This window comes from Lepidochelys kempii, chromosome 10 (genome assembly GCF_965140265.1).
Source record: "Lepidochelys kempii isolate rLepKem1 chromosome 10, rLepKem1.hap2, whole genome shotgun sequence".
Classification (NCBI taxonomy): domain Eukaryota; kingdom Metazoa; phylum Chordata; order Testudines; family Cheloniidae; genus Lepidochelys; species Lepidochelys kempii.
Genome location: NC_133265.1, coordinates 32,986,077 through 33,011,534, shown reverse-complemented (window position 1 = coordinate 33,011,534; position 25,458 = coordinate 32,986,077). Strand labels below are relative to the sequence as shown.

The following is a 25,458-nucleotide window of genomic DNA, read 5'->3' as shown; positions in this document are numbered from 1 at the left end:
CACTAACTCAGTGATGGTGTGAGGTTTAGCTAATATTTGCAAAGGGCCTGGAGATACTCAACCAAAGCTTATGAAAGACAAAATTTTCATCTAGAAGGTGGACTCCTGGCAGTGGAAGACCTTAGATTTTGGATAGCATGCTAAGCTAGGCACAGCTTCAGGACACCTTCCTTGGGCTAACAGATGCGGGTGGGGCATAATCACTGAGGCAATGTTCCAGAGAAAGACAATATATAAACACTCACTAAGGATGGTTTAATGATGAGGGCACCAGCCTAGGACTTGGGAAACCAGGGTTCAATTCCCTGCCCCACTTCTTTTGTGACCTTGGGCCTCTCTGTGGCTCAGTTTTCCATCTGTAAAATGGGATAACAGCCCTGCCCTACTTCACAGGGGTTTGCAGGCAAGCATTAAAGATCGTGAGGTGCTCAGATACAATGGTAAGTACCCAAGGGCTTGGCTACACTTGCGAGTTACAGCGCAATAAAGGAGCCCCAGGTGCACTAGCTCACTACCCATCCACACTGACAAAGGCATGGAGAGCGCTGACTCTGCGGCTACAGTGCTGCTGGTACTCCACCTTGGTGAGTGGAATAACGTTTGCTGCGCCCCTGCTGGAGCACCGCAGCACCAGTGTGAACGAGGTGTTGCTTTACTGCGTTCCGATCAGCCTCCGCAAATGTCCCATAATCCCCTTAAGTCAAGTGACCACCCTTGTCATTGTTTGGAATCGGCTACAGGAATGCGGAAATGCCCTTTGAAAGCTCCGTTTCTGACAGCCAGCTGCTTATCTGCTCCGAGACAAAGCAACCATTAGTGTGGAATGCTGTGTGTGTGTGTGAGGGGGGGGGTGGGGAGGACGAGGGGAGTCTGCTGCTGTCTTAACTTACAAGACAGCAGGCTGACATGCTCTCAGCCCCACAAAAAACCACTCTCTCCCCCCACATACACACAACACACTCCCTGTCACACTCCACCCCACCCCCATTTGGGAAGCACATCACAGCCACTTGCATGCTGGGATAGCTGCCCATAATGCACCGCTCCCAATGCTGCTGCAAGTACTGCAAATGTGGCCACACCAGTGCACTTGAAGCAGTCAGTGTAGACAGACTGCAGCACTTTCCCTACTGCGCTCTACCAAGGCTGGTTTAACTCAAAGCGCTCTACATCTGCAAGCGTAGCCATGCTCTAAGATAGAGAAACTGAATCCCAATTAAGCAGACCCTGCAGCCTTGGAGGAGGTTGCTTGCTTCTCACCAGATGCTGCATTGTTTTTATGGAGTTGTCTACCAGGAGGATAAAGATGGGGGGGAAAAGGGTGAACCAGAAACTGAAAGCCATGTGGCACCCACTCAGGAAGATCAACTTAATGAGTTGTGGGCCATGAGATAGTGCTAAGTGAAAAGATGACACATAGACCCTGCTAAAGATATCTCCACAGAAGGGAGCTTATAGAATCATAGAAATGTAAGGCTGGAAGGGACCTCAAGAGTCATCTAGTCCAGTCCCCTGTGTTCAGGCAGGACCAAGTAATCTAGACCATCCTTGACAGGTTTGTCCAACCTGTTCTTAGAAACCTTCAAATAATGGTGATTCCACAACCTCCTTTGGAAGCTTATTCCAGAACTCAACTATCCTTATAGCTAGAAAGGTTTCCCTAATATCTAACCTAGACCTCCCCTGCTGCAGATTAAGCCCTTTATTTCTTGTTTTACCTTCAGTGGACATGGAAAATATATTGAACACTGTCCTCTTTAAAACAGACTTTAACATGTCACACTGTCTGGAGTGGCTCACGACTGTGAGTGCCTACCTGAGGGCAGATTGTCAGTAACAGGGCAGACACCCCAAGCTGATGGTATGTTCTATAATTAGATTTCACCAAGCCAATAACAAACGTGGACTCCTGGATCACTATAACAGTCTTACCATGGAGTCACAGACAGTACCCTGAGACTCTCCAGTTTATCCTGCCACCCAGACAAACTGGACTTAGTGATAAATGGTCACTTACCACCCCCCCCCCCACACACAAAAAAAACCAAAAACCACCACACACTCAGGTGGCTTCCAGTCACTTACCCCCCAAATCAGTTGGTACCCTAGATCTTATGCCAAAGACAATGTTTGTAGCCAATCCTGTAATAAACTATCCATAGGTTTATTCACTAGGAAAAAGAAATAAGACAGTTATTTACCAATTAAAGCAAGCAAACATATACACACAAATAAGTTATCATCTAAATCCTAAGAGTGACAGAGTTGTAGTGATCTGTCAGTTCAAAGTGTCTCTCAGGGCAGCCGCAGGAGGCAGCCCCTGAGGATCTCTGGTTTCAGTTTAGTGTCTTTGGTCAAACAGCCAAAAAGATGAGGTTTCTTGTCATGGATTTTTATTCCTTTCCCCCCAGAATTCAAGATGGACAAGTTCATGTGCACATCTCCTCTTCATGCGGGTATGGGGGGAAGCAATCAACAAGGTCTTTTGTCCTCTGATGTTCCACAATGGTTTGTCTGGTGTCTATGGGCCTTCTTTTGCTGGGCAGGAGGTAATACCTCCCGTTTTTCACACTGAGTAATGTCTCTCTCTTGAATGTGGGGGTTGATAGTTAAGTGTTTGCTCTGTAACTATTACCTTATAACAGGGAATGTAGCTATTATAAGTGAGATTAATGCACACAGCAACGTACAAGCATTTCATAGACTCTAAATACATTCTTATAAGACTAATATCTATTTTGAGCAAAATGAACACACAGGTAACCTGGTCTGGTCTCCAACTGTGACACCATCAGCTCTTAGCTAATGCCCAAAGGACTTAGGCAAGAGCTGGCATCTGGTCTGCCAGTGTTGTAACATATTTGAAGACTGATTGCTATGGGGTCCCCCTTCAGTCTTCTTTTCTCAAGGCTAATCATCTCCAATTTTTTTTTTTAACCTTTCCTCATAGGTCAGGTTTTCTAAACCTTATATCCTCCTTTTTGTTGCTCTCCTCTGGACTCTCTCCAATTTATCCACATCTTTCCTGAAGTGTGGCAACCAGAATTGGACACAGTACTCCAGCTGAGGCCTCACCAGTGCCAAGAAGAGCAGTACAATTGCCTCTCGTGTCTTCCATTCAGCCAGCATAGTATTAGCTTTTTTCACAACTGCCTCATATTGTTGACTCACATTCGATTTGTGAACCACTCTAACCCCCAGATCCTTTTCAGCAGTACTACCACCTGGACAGTTATTCCCCATTTTGTAGCTGTGAATTTGATTTTTCCTTCCTAAGTGAAGAACTTTGCACTTGCTGTACTGCTGGCTTGTGTGCTGCAAACACTACTTACTGCTCACAGGATGTAATTAGATCTTCCTGCATTCACGAGGTATGGAACACAACAGATGGTGCAGGCTTATTCTTAAATGCAGAGGCACTGAAATGACCAATACTTCTAGCAGCTCCTTGCCAGAACAGGGATTTAGTTCCTTTTAACAGTTTGGTGCTAGCAGTCACATTGTATTTTGCACCTCACTAAGCCCCCTCAAAATTTAGCTCAGGATTAACACATGGACACACTGGGAAGATCCCAGATCACACATGGGGTAACTCATTCTGATACCCTGAAAAATGTTAGGGGTGCCTATCGCTAAGTCTACTCTGCCAGCTTGTGGTGTGCCTTACCCCTGCACATTTCTGGGTGCTAGACATATCACTACACATGTGTTCATACACACCAGGAGCACACATAGGCACTGTTGCATAACACAGAAGCTAACAGAACTCCCCAGCTAAGCTGATATGTGTTTGGGGAGATGGCTCTAAGGGGGCAGTAGCGAGAGCACCAAACTTTCACCTCTGGAAGCCGGAACCCAGTTTTGCTCACAAGTGCTTGGGAAGTGCTCAGTGTAGCCACTAGGGAAGGTTCGGTTACATCACAAAACAAGGCTCTAGTTCCATTCTGGAGGAGACACTTTCTTGTTCACATGTTAGAATTTCACATGTACGTGTATGGGAAGTACTAGGCCCTTTGCCTTCCCCTCATGCCCCTCTTCTCTGCCAGTTCACCACCCCCAACTCAGTGTTCTTCTCATCCCCACCAATTCACTACTCATCCTTCTGTGGTTAGGAAGGAAAGAGGTTATGACGCTCCCCTCTGGTGTTATCTGGGCCAGTGATCTGCTAGGTCACTCCAATCCTTGACTCTGGGAGCCAGCCTTACCCTGCTCTGCTGTGAGAACCCCCACTCCCAGGCTGTTCACGCACAGCCTCTGGCATGTAAGCTGCTCCCAGCTACTTGCAAACGAATGACACTAGCCAATATCTCCGGTTCCAGTCACAACCCTAGGGATCTCTGTCTTACAGTGTCCAGTTATGCCCACTGGATGTTGCAAGCTTATATGACTTCATCAATTTAACAAAGAAATTGATATGTACCAGGCTTGTTATCCCAAAGGGAGTCTCTGACATGCTGCAATCCAAATGCACTGCTCCAGGTAGAATAAACAAATAGATTTTAAGTGATTATAAGTCAAAGCATAAGTCAGACTTAGTCAAATTAAATAAAAGCAAAACGCATTCTAAGCTGACCTTATCACTTTCAATGTCCTTACAAACTTAGATGCTTCTCACCACAGGCTGGCTGGTTGCTCTTCAGAAAGGATCTCCTCTTTCATCGGCATTTCAGTCACTTGGCGTGGGGTCTGTAGATGTAGGTGGAAGAGAGATGGAGAGCATAGCAAATATCTCTTCTTTTTCATCATGTCCTTTCTTCTCTCTTGGCTTTGCTCCCCACCCCTTCAGAGTCAGGTGAGCATTACCTCATCGCAGTTCCAAACTGACCAAAGGAAGGGGGTGCCTCCCTTGAGAGTCTAACAGATTCTTCTGTTGCTGCCTAGGCCAGCGGCTATTGTTCCTGTGAGGCTGGGCTTGGTTTGTCCCATCCATGGCCTGTTGACGTGTGAACTGCCCCTCTGCTTCTGGAGAGTTTTTGTCTGGGCTTGCTTTAAGCCATGAGGATACATTTTTCAGCCTCATAAAGGTTATAATTTCATGTATATAGTTAACATTACTATAACAACACTATAACAACAATGCTCAGTACATCATGAGCCTTCCAAAGACCCCTGACGGAACAAACTTTGCATTGGATACCACACAATCATTTTACAAAGATGAACATGGGCGTGCTGGGTGTTCCCCCAAGGTACAGAGTGTCACAGAGGGCTCTTGGCCTTTGCATGAATCAGTCTTTCAGGGAGAGGACAACTTATCGGTTAGGCCACTTCCTTCTCCCTGCTCCTAACTGCGCTGTCTCCCTTACCAGGCAGAGCTAGAGCAGCAGGTCACCTCTACAGGTGAGACAAAAAGCCACTGAGGCCTCAAGACCCTACCCAGACCTCCAGGCAGCCCTTCGGCAGATGCCAAGAAGGGACACAACCTGGACATGGTTGGCCTGATTCTGTACAGTGATACATCAAACAGGAGAAAAGAAAGTGCAGGATGAGCTGAAAAATGTGTGATCCCCACAAACACATACTTAACATAAAGCCACGCCTTCATTTGGCATAACTGGGGCTCAATAAGCAGGCCACTGAAGAGATGTAAGTCAGGACTTCAAGGTTCACTGACAGATCTGGGATAGGGAGCTCATGCAGCACTTACCTGCACTAGACTAGGCCAAGTCTGCTACAGCAACAAATAACGTTCACCCAAAGATCTCAAAGTACCTTACAAGGGAAGGCAAGTATTATTCCCATTTTACTGTGGGGAAACAGAGGAGGGATGGATGTATCAATTGATGATTACGTGTTCTGTTCATTCCCTCTGAAGCACCTGGGACTGGTCACTGTCGGAAGACAAGATACTGGGCTAGACAGACCTTTGGTTTGATCCAGTATGGCTGTTTTATGTTCTTAAGGAAGGTTAAGTGACTTACCTAAGATCATACAATGAGCAGGTGGGAGAGTCAGGACTAAACTCAGCTCTCCCAACCTCCAGTCCCATGCCTGTACCACTAGACCGTATTACTTCCCCTTTATCTGTGTGACACTTCCACAGGCACCAAAATTCACAAGAAAAATATTTTCTGATTGCAAAAGGATGCAGACTTTTGATTATAACCTCTTTTGAATCCCACCCAAGTCAGGGATATCCTACAGCAAGCCCCACAAGACGTTGGACTAACATCACCTTCCAACCGCAGCATTTCAAAGACCCCAGGCAGGTAATCTGGAGTGACTGAATCACAGAGAGACACAGCTTCACCTCTATCCCTGTCCCCTTCTCCCCTCCAAAATGACACTGATCAAAATTATTACACAGGTCCACCAGTGCACATTTCTCTAGTGTAGACAGGCCTATTGTGAAGGCAAACCTGTGAAAATGTTCCCTAGTGCTGTTTGAAATAGTAGTACATTAAAGTGCACTAGGGAACATTACAGAGAAATTACACATGACAGCATATACTGTACAAAAAGAAAGCCCACCCAAAAACCCTGATTTTGGACATCTACATTAAAAACTCAAAAATTGTTAAAAATAAACCCTGAAAAATGAAATTAAAAAACCCTGAAAAACAGAAGCCTTACTTATGAGGGATGCTTTATAGGAAGCTAGGCTAGGCGCACTTGAGACAGATCCTTGGGAATACAATAGTTTGAGCTCTACTCTTGCACCGATTCATTTGTCAATAATTTGACAAAATAGGGAACTTGGTGGAGTCTGCTAAGGCCCTCTCCAATAGGGATGCCAACTGCCGCCACTAAGGAAGAAATCAGGAGTACTAATAATCCCCTACCTGTAATTAAGTTAGTAATAAGGACCTTCATCACAAGAGATCCTGTAGGAGAGAAACATATTATCCATTTCTTAGTCAAGGTTGAATAAAGCTTTCCTACACAGAGAAATGCAGCTTCCTGGTGGGTGTTAGACAAAGTTACCCATTCTAGTTCTGCCTCCCCTCACCTGACAAAGGGAGCATTTATAAGGGTTTACCTGAGTACAAGGACTACCGCCTATCTGGAGTGGAAGAAACACCTGCCGGCCAAATCAGGAGGACTTGGAGAGAGATTTCCCCAAGCCTAAAATTTGGGTGATTCCAATTCCCCCTCTTCTCCTTTTTGTAAGTGTAAATTAAAACATCACTGTTTCGGAAGGGTAAATGTATTATTGGCGACCAAGTTGCTAAGTCTAAAGCTTTCAAGAGTAGCCACTCCTTCATGAGACTGATACCAAGTGCCATGGCTGTGAAACGCTTCCAGGGAAACCTCTCTTCCTGCCTTTTCAATGAGAGCACCCCTTTAGCCAGTTTAGAACTGAACTCCTATCAGTCTAATCCATTTTACAGTGTCTCTTACCAACCTGCATGAATTCGTGTAGCCTGAAACAACTGCTAAAGGATTTCGACTTATGTCAATCATACTTTGAAGCAAAGTGTTTCAAAGGAATCTTTCAACTTCCAAAGGACAAATGTATTCAGATGGCATCTCCAAAGAGGAAATGAAAAAAAAATCTAGTGAAATATTTTCCCTTTACACTCTGCCTCCCTTTCCCATGCACCCTACATTAAAAGTAACATTTAGGATTAGCCTCAAAATCCCATACACCAATAAATTCAGAGTCAAGGAATCCTACTCCATCCTTAACTTACACCATCATAATCAACGGCACCACACAGATGTGGGGAAAAAAAAATCTGTTCTTTCCTGATCCTTTTGAGATGGATGAAAATGGAATCTACAGTTTAGAGAATACTACTTTGATTTTTGTTAGTAGAACAGGCAGGCAGCTCAGGTCCTGCTTTCTCGCACAGTACTGGCAGAGTTTTGCAAGATTTTTGGAGGACCAGGATGGCTGAAAGGTTGCAGCTCTCTGCAACTTCAGGGAGAGTATTTTGAGCCTTCAGAAAGCTTGCTCTGTTAAACTGAGAGCTCCTCTTTATAATCATAAGGCAGCAATAAAGGCACAAACTTTGTTTTAAAGATTAATAACTATATGCAAACCAGGCTATCAGCTGCCAGATATGATCCCATTTGGCTCACTTAAGGATGCAGTTGGAAGTTTCAACTCTGAATTTAGTTTTTGTGAGTTCACAGCTATTAAACAGACTGTGATATATAAAAATGTGTACTGCAAATGTGACACAAATGGATGTAGCATCTCATCAAATAATTTATTCTCAAAGTGGTTAATTTACTCCTGTAGTGGAACATTTGTAGCGCTTTCTTGAGTAGGAAGGTTTTTAGTTTGGTTGGCTAAACAACATGGCATATCCAAAAACAGAGGGGATTCTTAACAGAAACACTGCACTCTGTGTTCCAAGCTCTGTCCTACTTTTGTTAGTTTAATGGCGATTGGTAACTCCAGTCTTTGAGAAAATATACAATGCCTCAAGATTCTATAAAAAGCAGCAGTTATTTCAAGTCATGGGCTGCAATACTTCAAGAGTCTTGATCAATACAGTTTTGTTCTTGATACAATGTTATCTTAATCTGTCTCTGGTTGTGTCTAATACAAATTAACTTCAAACTGCCCCAGCAACAAGTGACGGGAGACAGCATGATCAGCCTGGCACGTGCCACTTGTCATTGGTAAACAAGCCTCTTCCAGTCAGCAGTGCAGTAAGTTGATGGACTCCCAGAAGAAGCTTAATAGCTCTCCACTATGAGAAGCTGCATCACCCAGCACAAGGTGTTTCAAAGAGAACATAAAAAGAATCCCTGAAGCCCTCTCCCACACACACATTTTTAAAAAAATTACACAGGCTGTTTCTAATTAAGAAAGCCATCGAAAGGATTCACACTAGTTCACACAATCTTCCTAATTGTGAAGTTATATAGAATAGAGGAGGCTCCCAAAATTATCCTTAGCTTAAAATGGGAAAGCATTTTCCTCTATCCCTGTGGTCAAAACTTGCAGGGTTTCTGAGATGGTACAATGCAATGTTGTGATGCACTGTGGGACTGTCTACAACCCTCACAATTGTGTCTTGCATGGCAGATCAGTGAAAAACCTAAGCCTGACAGCAACCCGAGAATTAGAGGGATACAGTCAAGGCTTTAAAAAAGTATTATGATATACATATGGATAGGTGCAACAGTGTTAGAGAAAGATGATCGCTTCAGACTCTGAAAGTGTTCCAAGCAGTGGTACTGTTTGTAACACAGAACTGCAAAAGCACAACGCAAACAATGGATTTTTTTACCATAATACCAGGGAAACAATATGCCCCTGCTGCAATCCCGCATCTTAGAACAAACAGATGATTGGGAAAGAGAGAAAAGATCACAGGACAGACTGAGAAAATCTTTAACAGCATCCCTTGTCAGTCAAAGGCAGGAAGCACTGTCAAGAACTGCAATTTCAGGCACCAGGAAGCACAGAAGCATCAAGAAAGCATTGAATGACAAGAACCTGAACCTGAAAAATTAAAAGGAAGGAAAGACAAGATAATTGTCTCAGCATTTAAATGGCATACAGATACTCTGGCAGAATAGCCCTTCAAAATATGGATAATGGCCCATTTTTGGGTCATGCTATTGGGTTAAGAGGAACTATTCCCACCACCCACAGCAGAAGAATGCAACGTGCTGTGTGGCATATTGGCAGACTTCACGACAATACAACTCAGGGCCTCCCAATTTCAAAACAAAAGGATGAGAGCAATTACAGCAGGTCTGTTACTTGTGCAATTATTTTGCAGCCAACCTCAGTCCTGCCCACAACAAAGCAATGAATCCACCCTCCGTGCTAAGCCACAGTTAAGTTTTGCTAAAATCAGTCCACCCAACAATCTTTATTCTGTGTGCAAAATTAAAAATCAATATTTCAATAGTTCTCTACAGGAATTTAAGATCATTCATTTGTCTAACAGATTATACCTTCTCTTCCAGCCATTCTTTTCAGCCATTCCAGCTGCATGGCTTTTGGAGGGAACACAGGGGATTTCTGAGTGATGGTGGTTTAGGTTTAATGCAATTAATATTCAGCTATTCTTCACATCCCATCTGGAGGACTCTACTTCTCACGCAATAACTATTTAGGCCTCAAACCACTTTTTTGGGGGGCGAAAATCTGATCTAATTTATCTGGAGAGTCTGATGCGTAATTAAGTTAGAGAAACAATGAAGGCAGGAAGACTGAGGTCCACCAGCATACACCCCCTCACTAAACTGTTTGTGTGAGATGCATCCACTTAGAGACTGATGGATAATTGTGACTCAGTTTCAGTGGAAAAGCCCATCTGCCTAGTTCTATTTGAAAACTCACCTTGCAGAGATGACTCCTGAATGATGGCATTTTACAGGACATACACACAGCTCGCACCCTTTCCAAACATATTCATTATATTCTTAATGTTAGTGAGCACATCACAGGCTCAAATCCAGCCAAGACTGGTGACGACCAATGACTGACCATATTTATCCTGGAAGGCTGCCTGTGTGAACAATCCAGTTCCCAGCAGCCAGGTGTACATGTTACAAAAATATCAACACAATGGCATTTCTGACTCTCTCTAAAAAGAAAAAGGACTGAATGAGTCACAAAGACCAAGCTACCTTCTCACACCTAGGCCAGGTTCACACTAGAAGCTTTTGCTGATAAAAAAATCACACCACTATCTGACATTACTATATGACATTTTTATTCTGGCAAAAATCCCTAGTGTAGACACAGTTATACTAGCAACAAAACGTTTTTGCCAGTATACTTTGTTCATAAAACTGATGTAAACTATACCAGCAAAAGCACTCTTTTGCCGGTATAGGCTACATCTCCACTAGAAGGGGTTGCCAGTATAGCTACACCAGTAAACCCTTTCCAATATAGATCTAATGTAGATCTAGTTCTAGAAAAGGTGCCTTCAGGTCAGGTTTGGAGCATGGAGGAAGTTTGTCTCATCACTCACTGCCCATGCTACATCTGGCTTGAGGTTAAACACAGGCTTTCAGTCCAAGCCTGTCAGACAGGCATCTTTCACCAGTACAAAAACCACACCTAAAATTCAATAATATCTATAGAGAATGTTTCCCCAAAATGACATCATAGCACAGCAGCCAAGTGTTTCCATCATCATAATTTTATGTTGAGAGTGCACATGGTGCTCTCTAAACCCTCCACCAGGGGCCTCTCTGTACTAGTAATAAAATGATGTATGTATACAGTGCTGTTGTAGCCACTTACCCTTGAATACTCCATCGTAACATGTGTTAACTACTTATGCTAAACAATCTGTTCCACCCTTGTATTTAGCTGTGACACTCCGAATACCATTCCCAGACCCGAAGAAGTGTAAAGTTTCTCTTACCAACAGAAACTGGTCCAATAAGATATTACCTCACCCACCTTGTCTTTCTTCTAAAGAAAACAATGTCTGGTCCATCATGGCAACTACACTATGTTGGTTCATTTTAATAGCTGAAAAAGGCCTATGCTTTGTTCTGCATTTAAGGGAACGTAACCTATGAAAATCAAGTTGCTTTCTTTCTGGTTTGCACATGATCACAAATTACTTCTGTCAGAAATCAAAGCACAAGAAGAACAATGTAAATATTGTATCAAAAGATAGAAGTTGACACTCTTGCTCTCTGAAAATAAAAGTGCTCAAGGGCCTGATCCTTCAATCAGCTTTATTTTAGTGAGCTTTGCCTGCATAAAAGCTGCTGGGTCAGGCCCTTAATCAACCTTTTGCCTATTAAAAAATGAATTGATACAATAGGTATGTTTCATATAAAATATCATTTCTGCCATGAGGGGGGATGGAAGAGAACTAGATTTAAAGCTTTCCTCTATGATGTCACAGATACAGAGATCATCTTACTACCCAAGAGCTGCAACACAAGGCTTGCTTCCATTACCTTTTCACCACCCTTCCTCACCTTGGGTGCAAGCAGGACATCCTGTCCAAGCCTCCTATGTAGTTAAGTTAGGAGAGATGATTAAAGGTTGTGTGGGGAGGGGATCAGAACAACAGAATCAGCTCAGCCACAAAAACAAAACCACCCAACCAACCACCCAGCCACGTTCAGTCTGGGGAAGCATTGCACCTGCAAATACATGGTTTGTTTTTTACCCAGCAGTTTAGTATGCCAGTTTAGAAGCTTGAAAATGTAAATTCTGCCACTGCTGCATGTACCCCCCATTCTAATGATTTCATTCTAATCACCATGTTATCAGGCTGCCATTCTGTCCTATTCACACTTGGCAAACATTACACAACACTAAACTTAAGATGCCTGTTTGTATTTAATAACTAATAGAGTGCCTCACAACCTCAAACTCAAACTTTGTTCAGCCACATCAGACATTATGTTCACAGAACTCTGGAAGTGATGTCAGCAGGGGAGGACAAAACTCTGTTTTGTTCTAGGTCCTACAAAAATCATTTAAAGATTAGATTTTAATAAACTTCTTTAGATCCCAACACACTCTCTTTCAGATTATAGCAATTATCTATATTACAGCCTGTCATAAATATAAAGGGAAGGGTAAACACCTTTAAAATCCCTCCTGGCCAGAGGAAAAACCCTTTCACCTGTAAAGGGTTAAGAAGCTAGGATAACCTCGCTGGCACCTGACCAAAATGACCAATGAGGAGACAAAATACTTTCAAAAGCTGGGGGGAGGGAGAAACAAATAGTCTTGGTCTGTCTGTGTGATGCTTTTGCCAGGGACAGAACAGGAATGGAGTCTTAGAACTTAGTAAGTAATCTAGCTAGATATGCGTTAGATTATGATTTCTTTAAATGGCGGAGGAAATAAGCTGTGCTGAAAGGAATGGATATTCCTGTCTTTTTGTAACCTAAGGTTTTGCCTAGAGGGATTCTCTATGTTTTGAATCTAATTACCCTGTAAGGTATTTGCCATCCTGATTTTACCGAGGTGATTCTTTTTACTTCTATTAAAATTCTTCTTTTTAGAAACTGAATGCTTTTTCATTGTTCTTAAGATCCAAGGGTTTGGGTCTGTGGTCATCTATGCAAATTGGTGAGGATTTTTACCAAACCTTCTCCAGGAAGTGGGGTGTAAGGGTTGGGAGGATTTTTGGGGGAAAGACGTTTCCAAACAACTCTTTCCCAGTAACCGGTTAAATGTTTGGTGGCGGCAGTGGAAGTCCAAGGGCAAAGGGTAAAATAGTTTGTATCTTGGGGAAGTTTTAACCTAAGCTGGTAAAAGTAAGCTTAGGAGGTTTTCATGCAGGTCCCCACATCTGTACCCTAGAGTTCAGAGTGGGGAAGGAACTTTGACATAGCCTATAACTCTAATATAGGCCTTTTAAGAGGGCATTAAGGAACTTCTCCAAAAGGGTCCAGTTGCAACCTCTTTGCTACATATATTCCAACCAAATATCTCTGGATCAGAGCACATGCTAAAGGACTGTGTGTATCTTGTGTCTCCTTTCAAAACCAAACCACCCCCAGACTGGGAAGAGCTGTGCATTAGTCACTGCTTTTAACAGTATTTTCTACGTGGAACAACAAAAAATCAGTTTTTACATAATAAAATTCCTCAGTGCTTTTTGCTTTCTAAAGTATCCAGTAAGGATCACCAATAGGTTAGAACAGAAGCTTGAGGAATTTAACAGCAGACACACTCATTCTGTTCTACTTCCCAAACTGACTCAAACTCAAGCCTTCCTTTGAGTTTTCTACTATCAAAGAAAAAAGGCCTTTCACCCCCCCCCCCATCCCCTTTCAGGCTTCCAACTGTGTGAAGCTGCACTGACATCAGAGGCAATTAATATAGATTTGACATTACCCCCCATTTTAAATACAAATGAGACAACTGCATTTGCCTGTGCCACCCACATTGCTATATGACAGGGTGAAAGAATTAAAAGGTGTGCTCTGGAAATTACCAGTGCCATGGACATGCAGGGTCAGTAACATGGCTGAAAGACCCCCTCCTCAACTTTAAAAAGGAACAGGCACCACTGATTACAACTTCCTCCTCCTGTCTCCCCAATACTCACATCACTACTCTTGTGTTTCCAAAATGCACCTGCTAGAATTATGATCTTGCCCATCATTCAGACCATGTCATGCCCATCTTTGAATTCCTTCCCTTTCTTTCCCCCATTATCCACCACATCAGGTTTAAACTCTTGTTCTCACTCTCAAAGTCCTTCAGAACTGTGCTCTGGCCTATAGTCTCTGAACTAATTTATATGCATGAACTTCACCCACTTCCTTCCTCCATTGATAGCTATCGCAGTATTCCACTCATTTCCTCTCACTCAGTGCCATTACCACATTTACCACTCCCCAGCCCCTCTCTGGTTTCAAACCCCTCCTAAAGATTCACTTCTTACATGATACCTAAAAGAAATGAAAAAAATAAGTCATTTTAATCCTGTCTCTGTGTCTATAGGGGTCTGCAGTCTTCTCAGTTACAGATTTTTGACTGAAAGACCTTTAGAGCAGGATCTTATATAAGGGTAGAGCACATCGCCAGTTGTTTACAAGTTAACAATAACTAATCACCACTTTCTCCCCAAACAGTTATTTCCTACCCCACCTCACTCAGGTTCACTTGAAAAGGGGGAAGGCCTTCTTTGTAAATACATAAAGGTGAGCTCAGAGCAATGCCATGTCAAAGTGGAACTCCAAATATTTTGGCATATTAGGCCCAAAGGATGCCAAAGGGGAATGATCTTGATGTTCGAAGTGTTCACAAAGTGCTTCTGAATGAGTTATGAGTGCCTCAGAATAACTTCTATTATAAAGAAGGGTTTTTTTAAACCTTGTATGAGAGTTAAAATAAAGTTTTAAAAGTGCACCAAAGAAAACATTACCACATTTAACCAAGTCTGTCATCTGTTAAAAGTGAACCATTTTTGTCATGACATGGAATGCTACAATTTACAAAGCACTCATGAAAAGTTTAGTGGAATTCTTTGCTAGTGCATGAAAAAAAACTGTACTTATGAAACCACTTTCAAACTCAGTAATAATATAAATCTCTAATCAAAGGCCTCATACCCATGAAACCAACACTTACAACATTTTGTACCTACTTTCCTTCATATGAGTCATACCAGGAAATAACTGAAAACTACAATATAAGATATTTGAAAAAAAATCTGGGATATTTGGGAGACAATCCAAGGCACACCTTTTAATATAATTGAAATCCAAAAATCTGGAATTGAGTGTATGGACAGAATGGAAAAAATAGTAGCTGTTTTGCTAAAAATTAAGGACAGCTGTTAGTGTACAGGACAGGAAATCAGGACTTCTGGCACAGCATTTCTGACTATATCACTGCTTCATTCGGTGACCCTGGGCAAGTCACTAAGGCCTGCTCTACACAGACATTTTGTACCAGGGTAACTATTTTGGTTAGGGGTATAATTTTTTTTAAACCAATTTAGGTATCCCAGTACAAGCCCAAGAGTGGATGTAATTCTATACTGGTACAAGCACTCTGATACCGGATCCACACCAGGAAGTTGCCCCACATTCAATCCTTGAGGGGACTATTTAGGGATCTGGGGGAAAAATTGGGGATTGGTCCCGCTTCAAGCAGGGGGTTGGACTAGATGACCTCCTGAGGTCCCTCCCAACCCTGACATTCTATGATTCTATACTAGTCCTGTTAAAATGAGACAATGTTCATGCACTGCCAAGGCCTTACACTTGATCTCAGTTTCCACCTATTTATGATTTTCCACTTCTCTAAACCACTTTATGCTGCTCACACTGAAGGAGCTCTACAAGCATAAAGTATTTTTATGGCTGTGTATCACAAGTGGGGTGCGTGACTGAGAGCCTGACTTTTGCTTTGCCTCACAAGATAGGAGCCTGTAAGACCTGCATAACGTTTCCCCCCGGGTCATGGTTTAGGGATTGGGCTCACAGGGCACGCAGCAGCCCAGTTGATTTTCACCAGTTCCTTACAGGAAAGTAAACAGAGACACAGCGGGGCGGGGATCCTGCCCCGCAGACACACCCCAACAACATCCTTCAGACAGCTCAACCCGACTAGCGGCTCCTCTCATGCCCCAGGCTCGCCAGCCGCCCCGGCCCCTGCAGTTTGCCCCCGACTTGTGCCCGGGGCAGGGGGCGCAGCTCCAGCCCCAGGGGGACGCGGAGCCGGACAGTGCCGGCTCCACAGCGAGCCGCCAGGTGGTGCCGCAACGCGCTGGAGTCCACAGGCCCCCCGGGGGCGCCCCCCAGCCCGGCTCTGGCTGCCGAGCGGCGCCCAGAGACCCCCCGCCATGGGCCGGGCCCCGGGCCGCTCGAAGGCTTGCTGCCTCACAGGGGCAGGTTGGTCGCGTCGCGGCGGCCGCTGGGAGTTGTAGTTCTCGACCCATCCCCTCTCCCGGCTCTCCCCGGAGCGCTAGGCCCGGCCGGACTACAGACCCCGGCATGCCCCGCGCGGGGAGCGGAGCTACCCTGTGGGAAGCGCCCAAGTCCCTACTGCCCCAACCCTGTCGAGGGAGCGCGGCGCAGGCACCGAGACGAGGGGGTACTGCCGCCCCGTTGTCGGAACCACCCGGCCCCCCTCGCCTCACGCGTCACCTACCGGATAGCAAGGCGGCAGCGCGGGAGGCCCCTTACAGACCAGCGGCGGGAGGTAGCGAGAGAATCCGCTCCGTTGTACTGCCTTGCTGTGACTGAGCATGCGCACTGGGAAGCTGTGCATGCGCAGTAACATCCGCTGAAGCTGGGGCCCTGCTCTGCCCTCACTTGGGATGACAGCGGCGTCCCTGCGGCTAGCGGTGCGGGGCCAATCCGAGGGGAGATGGGGGGGTGGGCGGAGCCTGTGCAGGAGCGGGTCAGACTCAGCCAGCTGGCGGCCGGGGGAGGAGCAAAGGGAGCGCACGGGGTGAAGGTCAGACCAGGCTCTAGGGCCGGGTTAGTCCAGCTGTTGTTTAGGTGCTTGGTGAGACTGAGATCATCTGACGGCCCTTGTCACTCGCTGCGAGCCCACACACCTGGACAAGCCTGGCCCAGGGGGTTCTGTGGCTGCTAGTCTGTAGGCAGACTCCACTGTCGTTCTTACACAGATGGATAACCCTGAGATAGACAGACGGCCGCAAGAATTCAAAAGTCATGGGTTGTGCACCAAAAGTTATGAAATTGAAAAATATAGACACACATACACATATTTTTTATTTGCTTTCTTGTGTTGGAGTCGTGGATGGTGCACCAGCATCATACTTCTGCTGTTACCTTTCTCAAAGACAGGTTTCAGAGTAACAGCCGTGTTAGTCTGTATTCACAAAAAGAAAAGGAGGACTTGTGGCACCTTAGAGACTAACCAATTTATTTGAGCATGAGCTTTCGTGAGCTACAGCTCACTTCATCGGATGCATACTGTGGAAAGTGTATTACCAGCAGGAGAGTGGGGTGGGAGGAGGTATTTTTTCATGCATTGTGGGTATATAAAAAGATCTTCTACACTTTCCACAGTATGCATCCGATGAAGTGAGCTGTAGCTCACGAAAGCTTATGCTCAAATAAATTGGTTAGTCTCTAAGGTGCCACAAGTACTCCTTTTCTTTCTCAAAGAATCTGCATCCTAAAATCAATATACCTAAAACGTTTGTACATTCCTATAATATTCGGTACTATTTTGGACTGCCATTAGCATGTGATTCTGCCCCCTCCTTCCCCTTTTAACTGAAAATTTATGAAAAATACTTATTTGTATAACCAATCCCCCATCCTGCAGACACTGAACAACATGCTTTACTCATCTGTTACTTCACTTGTTGCATACATAGATGGTGATTTTTCTATTGAATTGTTTATATTTCTAAATCCATATCTGACATTTATAGCCTTTTATGTACGTTACATATTTTGCTATGATACATTGAAGTGATGTTTTTCATTCTGACAAGTTTACTGTTTTGTACTGCTGAAATCAGGGATTTTTTAAAATAAATGATTGTGTTACACCTTTGCATTGGTGAGCAGGAGGTATAGTTTGTCTTTTGGTGAAATTAAAATACCCTGTGTCCACTATGTTTTTACAGTGGGATAGCTAATGCATGTTAATTACCCTTTGGTAAAAATACATTTTCTTTGTAGTGAGGGGACAAACTATACTGCTGACTCAAAGATGTTAAATGCACCATTATTGTTTATGGCGTGACAACTCTGATACTGATTGTGCTAATAACATGCCTCCTTTGCCATCAGAGGTATTTGTATATGAATATCAGCCGCCTCCACCCCTCCTCATCTGGTCCCAGCCAGGGACTGCCCTACTTAGCCCCTATAGCTTCTTTTAACTGAGCCTGCTGTGCTCTGATTGGCTGCTTCTGTGCAGCCTTTTTGGGCAGGCCTGGAGGACCTTTGCTGCTTCTTCCTGGGGCAGAGTGTGGTAGGACTGTAGGGCCTCCAGCAAGGGGCCTCAAAGCGCCGGGTGCACTGCGTCACAAGAACTCACAGCCAATTTGGGGTTTGTGCCCTGGTTTCTAACAGACTGCCCTGAGGTTGGCACTCACCTTCTTGGGCCACTCCAGACAGCTTGACACCTATAGGCCCAGCTGATCAGGACTCCATTGTACCTACAGGTGGCAAATGAGAGTCCCTGCCCCAAAGAGCTGATGGTCTAAAGACCAGACATACCACATGGCAGAGACAAACAAGTGGGAAGGGGGTGGGGAGGGTATGGTGGCAACTCATAGGCGTTAGCTCTCTTCCATGCTGAATTCCCAGACTGCTGTGACCTATACTCCGTGGACTAAGCACATGTGATCTCTTAGCTCTTGACTTCACTATGTTTGTCAGGAAATCTCCAGCAATGGGGATATATCCAGGACAGAGGCGTTTTTACCATAGTGCCATCTAGTCACAGCCTACAGGGAAGAACTGGAATGTGACTGTTTTGTGCAGAAACCAAAATAACAATGCAGCGCACTGAGCTACAGACAGTGGGCCAGCAGATTTGCTGATTGGAGCTGGGTGAGGCAGGGCAGCCATAACCCCAGTGCAGCCGACCAGTTGCGCTGGGTGTAAAGCTGCTTTGCAAATCAGGCAGAATTCACCGGTCAATCTGGTGCTCTCTTTATTGTATTAGGGTTTGTATTTTGGAGTTAGTGTAGCCCAAGGCTAAAAATACAAGTTAGGAAGTCCTGGGTTTTATGTAAAGATCATGGGGCAGACTTTGCTATCAGTTACACCTGCCTAAATCTGAGTAACTCTACTGACTCCACTGGAGTTACTCTACATTGGGCAACTCCAGTCAAGTCCATTGAGTGACTCGAGATTTACCCTGGGCTAACTGCTGGCAGAATCTGGCCCAGACATGTTCCTTGTAGTGGCTGTCATCCAGGAGAATCCCTGAACACGCCACGCCAGAGAGGGACCCTTTCACCCATCCTTGTAATGCAGCCAGCTCTGGGATGACCAGCTTTTCAAAGCAATTATTACAGGGAGGTGGGGACAGGAGAGTGCAGGAAAGAGGGGGTCTAGGTGGGAGTCAAGAAGGTGCATTGGGGAGGGATGTGGGAGCTTGAGGGGAGGGGGAAAGGGTGCCTGCCAATTAATTATTATTATGCCACCTAAGGGATCTGATGGCATCAGGATCCTATTGAGCCTGGGGCTCCTAGATGCTACAAAATAATAACCCGGGGAAAAAAGCTGGGGCTTGGCAATTCCCTGCATGGCTCAGGGGGGTCATCCTGCCAGATGGCAGCCCAGAGAGGCATGGCCCAAGGGACCCCCCGTTCTCAGCCAGCCTGTGACATTTTGCTGGCTCAGCTGGCCAGAAGCTCCCTCAGGTTGCCAGTCTGATGAGGGCTGCAGAAACCAGGACCAGCAAGCCGTTTCTATAGAAGTGACCGGGGTGCCAGGCAGGCCCTGAGAACAGAGACTTTCCTGGATGCCAGGAAGGTAGAATTACCCTGACGTGCCAAGGACAGAAAAGCAAGGAGCATCTTTTTCCAGCTGACATGATGAGGGTCAGCTTAGGCAGGTGCCATATAATCCTTCCCACTGGAATCTGGTCATGCTGCTGGGGCAAACACTCTTGCTCTAATGGAGGGCATCCCGGGGTGTTTTACACAGTCTAAGTCTCCTGCCAGAGTGGGGGGATTTGCCTTTGCCAGCGGTTTGTATTTCATCCTTAGGAGCCGAGTAAAATCCTGGGTGCAAGAGAGACAGGCACGGAATCTCAAGAAGAATCCCTCGGTAACCAGCCACAGTTACCTCACGCTCTCAACAACTGGGCTCTCCTGCTTCCAAGAGCACATTCCTTTACTCCTGTACCAGGTGTCACTGTGCTTCTGATTTGCCCTGGTCCATGGCCAAACAGCACAGTGACTCACCCCATTCATCACCATCTCGCCACGTTTCTTAAGTTGTCCATCTTCTTTCAGATCTCAGCACGTTCCTTGGTATCCTAGCAACCAGCAGAAACTTTCAGAGGAGAACTCAGACCAGACCGATGCTCCCATAAGCCAATCACATGCCCATGGCCTTGACTTATTAACTTTGAGCCTATCACGGTGTGTTATTGTGGATCCCTAGGACGACTGGTCCTGGGAACTAACCTCACTGTACCAAGGCCACCTCAGTGCTCACAGCTGCTGGTCTCCCAAGATCAGAGACTGAACGAAAAATGAGCTTCTCTGTTACGTTCGCGGAGCTGGTGAACATTGCGATTGGCACGCCTGAGCTTGGCAACGTCAACTTCAATGCCCTGCATGTCCTGCTACACGGCCTGCTGGAGCACCTCCAGATCCAGGATATCAAGAAGGAGATCTCCAAGGAGGAGAGGGATTTTCTCCAGGCTGCCCCTAGCTTTACAGCGGAAGGCCAGGTCCAGGAGCAGGTCCCCCTGGAGAGGAAATCCAGCTCGCTCTTTCACCAGCTTCAGGAGAGGCTGACAAGGGTTGAAAGTCAGCTGATCCATCTGAATAATCCCCCTACCACAGCACAGCTGCTGGCCCGGAGCCAGCCCTTCAACAAGCCTGCTGAGGAAATGTGGCAAATGATGCAGTTGAAGAAGAAGATGGAACTGAACGAGGAAGGAATGACTAAGGTGAGACAGCCCTGCTTTGGGAAAGTTTCTGCTTCCCTTCCCTCAGGTCTGTCAGGGCCAGATCCTCACCGGGTGTAAATCATACTGCCTACAGCTCCTGCCACTGACATACCCAGGGCAGTGTCCTGACAAAGCCAACTAGAGGGGGTGTCTGGTTCACAGGAGCCCAGAGAGTGCAGTTGGGAATCATTAGGCCATGGACTCTGTGGGGAAATGTCTCCTAGGAATCTGATCAGCACTAATGCAGGTTAGTAACCTCTGAGCAGGTTACAGCCCAGTTTGGTCCAGTTCATAGAGGAAGGATCAAACTGAGTTAAAGAGCACTGGTTTGATGTGGTCTATTTCATAGCATGGGCAGGATAGGACTCCCTCAGACTGCTGTTAATCCACTCCAGGAAGAAGATGGGACACCCAGACCTGGGTTTCAGTCCCTGCTCCCCTGGAATAGGCTCTCGCTATGCCTGTCCCAGCAATAACTCACTTGGGGGCTCCTCTTACGTCCTAAGAAGTCCATTTCAGTTTTGCTTTTGACTTCACTGGCCTGTAACCCCTGAGAAAGGTCCCTCCTAGACCTTCCCCAGAGCACATTTCAGTGTTGATAGGCCATTACTGCGATCCAAGGTCCTCTACCCATCAACACACCATGCCCCTGGTAAGGCTCTGCACTGGACAAGGAAACCAGAGAGCCCACTTCTCTGCTGCCCCAAATCTTGTGATATCATTGATAGCAGGGTAAGGTGTGTATAAAACGCCACTGAATCAGAATGGTCTCACATCCTTCTGCACTGGTGGGAATGACTGCTCAAGGTGCAAGGCGATGGGGAATCAGGTCCCAAGACACATCATCTCCTGGCCTGAGCTAAAGATTCATACCAAGGGCAAGAGTGCAGTGTTAGCTTCCCTGGGAAGTGGTGGTCCACCCACTGCAGAAGAGCAGTGCATTTGGTCTTGAGTGACAGGTCGAAGAGGAGACTTGAGCATGTAGTTAATTGGCAGCCCCTACGTGCTTTGAGTGACATTACTGAAGGCAGAGCTGGAAAAGAACTAGGAGAAAGACGGTTCCTCTGGCACCTTCTCTTTATCCATCACTACTGTGTTATTTCATTATTAAGTACTATCAGTTTGTCCTGTCCTTCACAGATGTAGAGGGAGTCAGACCCTGACCCCGGGAGCTTATCTGTCACTCTCCAGGCAAGGAGGGACATTCTGCGTTATCTAAAACCTGATCCTTTTTAATTCTGTTCTCTGATGTTAAATCGACGGGCTTAACCCTGGAAGACCTCAATCATGTTAAAAGCCCACATCGTACCTAGAATACGTGTTGCAATTGCACAGGGAATTTCAGTTTGCTCAGAACGCCGCTTATTTTGCTGTTAAAGTGCAGTATGTCACCCTGATATGTGACCAGATAAAAACAGCATCATCTTCTAGCCATGACTGCTTAGTGCTTTCCTCTCCCCTCCGTCTTGCAGAGCCAGCTCGGCTCTGGGAGGGGTTGGAGTCCACACCTCCTCCTGCATCATCATCAGAGCCTGCGAGGACATAATTTACCTGCAAAATCCTCACTACTGTTGCTTCTGATGTGCAGAAGGAAGGAGCCCACTGTCACTCTCGGAGCCCACGGGGAGGACACAGGACTGGCAGAAAAGAAAATCTTTGTAGTTGTAAACGGAGCCCACTTGATCTGGCAATTGGGACCCCATGACGTAATTGTCACTGCGTCCCTCCCCGGAGCAGAACCGCATGCTAAGTTCTTCATTTACTGGCTCAGGAAGGGAGTTTGAAAACACAAGAGTCTAAGAGTCCCAGCATAGTCAGAGGAACCCCCCCTCCCCTCAGAGCTCTGCACAGACAGAAAGCAGCACAACTAGCTCAGCTGCCGCGGCCCAGCCAGAATCCTCCATTCCCCGTCCTCCCATGGTCCTCTTGGCTTTTCGTCCAGGTAGCGAGTGCTGGTGTCCTTTCACCATCTGAGCAGGCAGTTTACCCCCGACCAGCAGTGTTGTTCCAGGAATGTTGGCCTGAACAGACAGGTTTCAGAGTAGCGGCCGCGTTAGTCTGTCTTCGCAATAAGAAAAGGAGGACTTGTCTGAGAGACGAACCAATTGATCTGAGCGTGAGCTTTCGTGAGCTACAGCCCACGTCCTCGGATGCATAGTCTAGGTCCAGTCCAGTTGCCTGGTTAGGGTGTAGCTGAGGCCGTGAAACAAGGGAAAGTTGTGAGCTCTCTAAGCGCCATCTCCTTGTCCTGTTCCTGGTCAGATGGAGAGGGGCTTTCCTTGGCCTTCTGCACATGATCTTGCCAGATTAGCGGCCAGGTTAGCAGTGGTGGGGGTGTCTGCCTCTGAGCCAGGTTAGTGGGGGACGGAGTGCCGGTGCCCCCTCATCCCACCTACAGCCCTTGATGTAATCCTTGGTCTGTCTCTGCAGTTCCCCTTGAGTATCATTCATTTCCCTTTTGGGAAGGGGTTTGTGGGGGTTATCTGGGGGATGAATCTGGGCTTTCCCAGAGGAAATGCATAAGAATTGTCCTGTATTCCCAACCAGTCCCATGGCTCATGGGTTGCCATGCCCCTAGCAGGAGGGACAGGCTGGCTGTAATGGGCTGTTCTGATGTTTCCTCACATGGGTCCGATGTGCTGTTGCAGGGTCATTCTCCTGCCTCCTTTCTCCACTGGGGACAAGATTCACTTCTGTCCACTTCTTCTCTGCGTGCAGCAGCACCTCCATGACTCTAACTCAGCTGCGAGGGTTTAGAAACAGCGTGAGCAGGAGCACACAGACAGTCGTGCCCTGAGCAGGGGGAGGAAGGCCACCTGGTAAGGCCACCTTGGCAGAGCGTGCACTTCCTCCCCATGGCTGACAGGTGATGCTGCTGTGCCAGGTGGGGCGAGAGAAAGGAGTAAAACAATGGGGCAGTAGGAGAACAAATAGCGCAGACCTACACTCCCCCTGCATATGGTACCAAAGTGTCAGCATCGCAGTCTGGCAGCTGGCAGGTGTCCCTTGTACGGGCACATGCCAGGCAGCAAATCACATCAGTTAATTGTCCCTCTGAAGGGGCACACAGCCAGTACACCAGCAACCACATATCATGGTGCTAAACATACTGCAAGCCACAACACTAATAATACTCTGCACTTCCATAGCACCTTTCACCTGAGGGCCTTGCTGTGCTTCAAAAATGCTAACTGACTACAACTCACAATACCCCTGTGAGGCACTGAAGGATGTGGAGCAAGGACCTTACCCACCATAGAAATGTAACCACCTCTGGGGTGGAACGTGACAGCTGCTTAACATCACACAGTACTTTAGGATGGACAGGAAATTAGATTCATTTGAACCTATAGGGGGAATTTATGGAGGCCAGAATGTAATTGCCATATTTAGTCATCTTGCCTTTTAAAATGATTATCCCAGCGTAAGTCCGTGTTGAATTAGTGGTATACTGGCCTTGCTGGCTGACAAATGTTCAGCTGTGTCTGTCAAGCTCCAGCCAGTTAGAAACCCACTTCCTGAGACTTTACATTTTGTTTCACTAAATCTCCTGTCAGATCAATCAGATGTAGCATTCCCATTCCCGTCTTCTCATAAATTGTTGTGTGGCGATGCAGCTGGGTTCCTTCCCAGAAGTGGCTGCATTTCAGTGGTAGGTGCAGTGATTTACACGTACACCATACTAGAGTTGGCATATCACTGGAAAGGCATCCTTTAGGGCACTCTAGTCTAGAAACATCTGATATTATGATGTTTTTAAATAAACATTTCAAGGACAAAATGGAAGCATTTTTGATAGCAGCACTAGATCATAGAATCATAGGGCTAGGAGGGAGCTTGAGTGGTCATCTCGTCTATTCCCCATGCTAAGGCACGATCAAGTAAACCTAGCCCATCTCTGATAGATGTTTGTCTCTCTAACCTGTTCTTAAAAACCTTCAGTGACAAGGCAAGGATGCCATGACCTTCCCAGGTGACCTGTTGCAGTGCTTAGCTGGCCTCCCTTTGTTTGGTGCTTCTCCCTCCCAAGTTAGGAATATGAGAAAGTTGTTTCTGTGTAAACAAAGAGGTTACCCAGCTGCTGCCCAAGGATCGAACACGGCGATTGGCACAGGTGCACAGGGATTGCTGTTGTGTCAGTTCCTTATTTGGGACAATTCTGCTTGCTGATACACCAATTCTGCTTGCTGCCCCCCTTCTGTTGATGTGCCAGCCTGATCCTGTTGCTTGCCTGTGTGTGGCAGTAGGGGACAAGCAGCATCAGGGCAGAGAAGGTTAGCGAGCCCTTAGGACGGGTTAATGCAACAGGTTCAGTGCTGGCTTGGGGCAGGTGATTGCTCAGATTTCTTATTTAATTTGTTTGAATCAGACCTAGAGGAGAGGGATACGTTTCTGGCTTCCCCTTGCCTGGCCAGATGGGACATTTGGGAGGAAAGCTCTCTGTGTGAACGGCCAACTGTGCGGGGCAATCAGCT

At 46.0% G+C, this 25,458-nt stretch overlaps 2 protein-coding genes across 5 annotated transcripts in view; one reads left to right on the top strand and one right to left on the bottom strand.

The window, feature by feature from the left end:
• The window catches only part of CDIP1 (cell death inducing p53 target 1), a 40,170-nt gene extending 23,550 nt beyond the window's left edge, over positions 1 to 16,620 (bottom strand). For 2 of the 4 annotated variants that reach the window (XM_073362770.1, XM_073362767.1), the window contains exon 1: positions 16,511 to 16,620. The gene's annotated coding sequence lies outside the window, so the exon portion shown is untranslated. Of the gene's footprint in view, positions 1 to 2,085; positions 2,172 to 4,573; positions 4,687 to 16,510 lie in introns of all 4 variants that reach the window. The other 2 variants (XM_073362768.1, XM_073362769.1) reach the window with 2 other exon arrangements.
• A 3,921-nt stretch (positions 16,621 to 20,541) lies between these two features.
• Positions 20,542 to 25,458, top strand: part of C10H16orf96 (chromosome 10 C16orf96 homolog) — a 37,947-nt gene continuing 33,030 nt past the window's right edge. Inside the window, exon 1 of the mRNA XM_073362749.1 lies at positions 20,542 to 20,983. Coding sequence (XP_073218850.1) covers positions 20,561 to 20,983 — 423 coding nt within the window. The 5' untranslated portion in view covers positions 20,542 to 20,560. The remainder of the gene's footprint in view (positions 20,984 to 25,458) is intronic.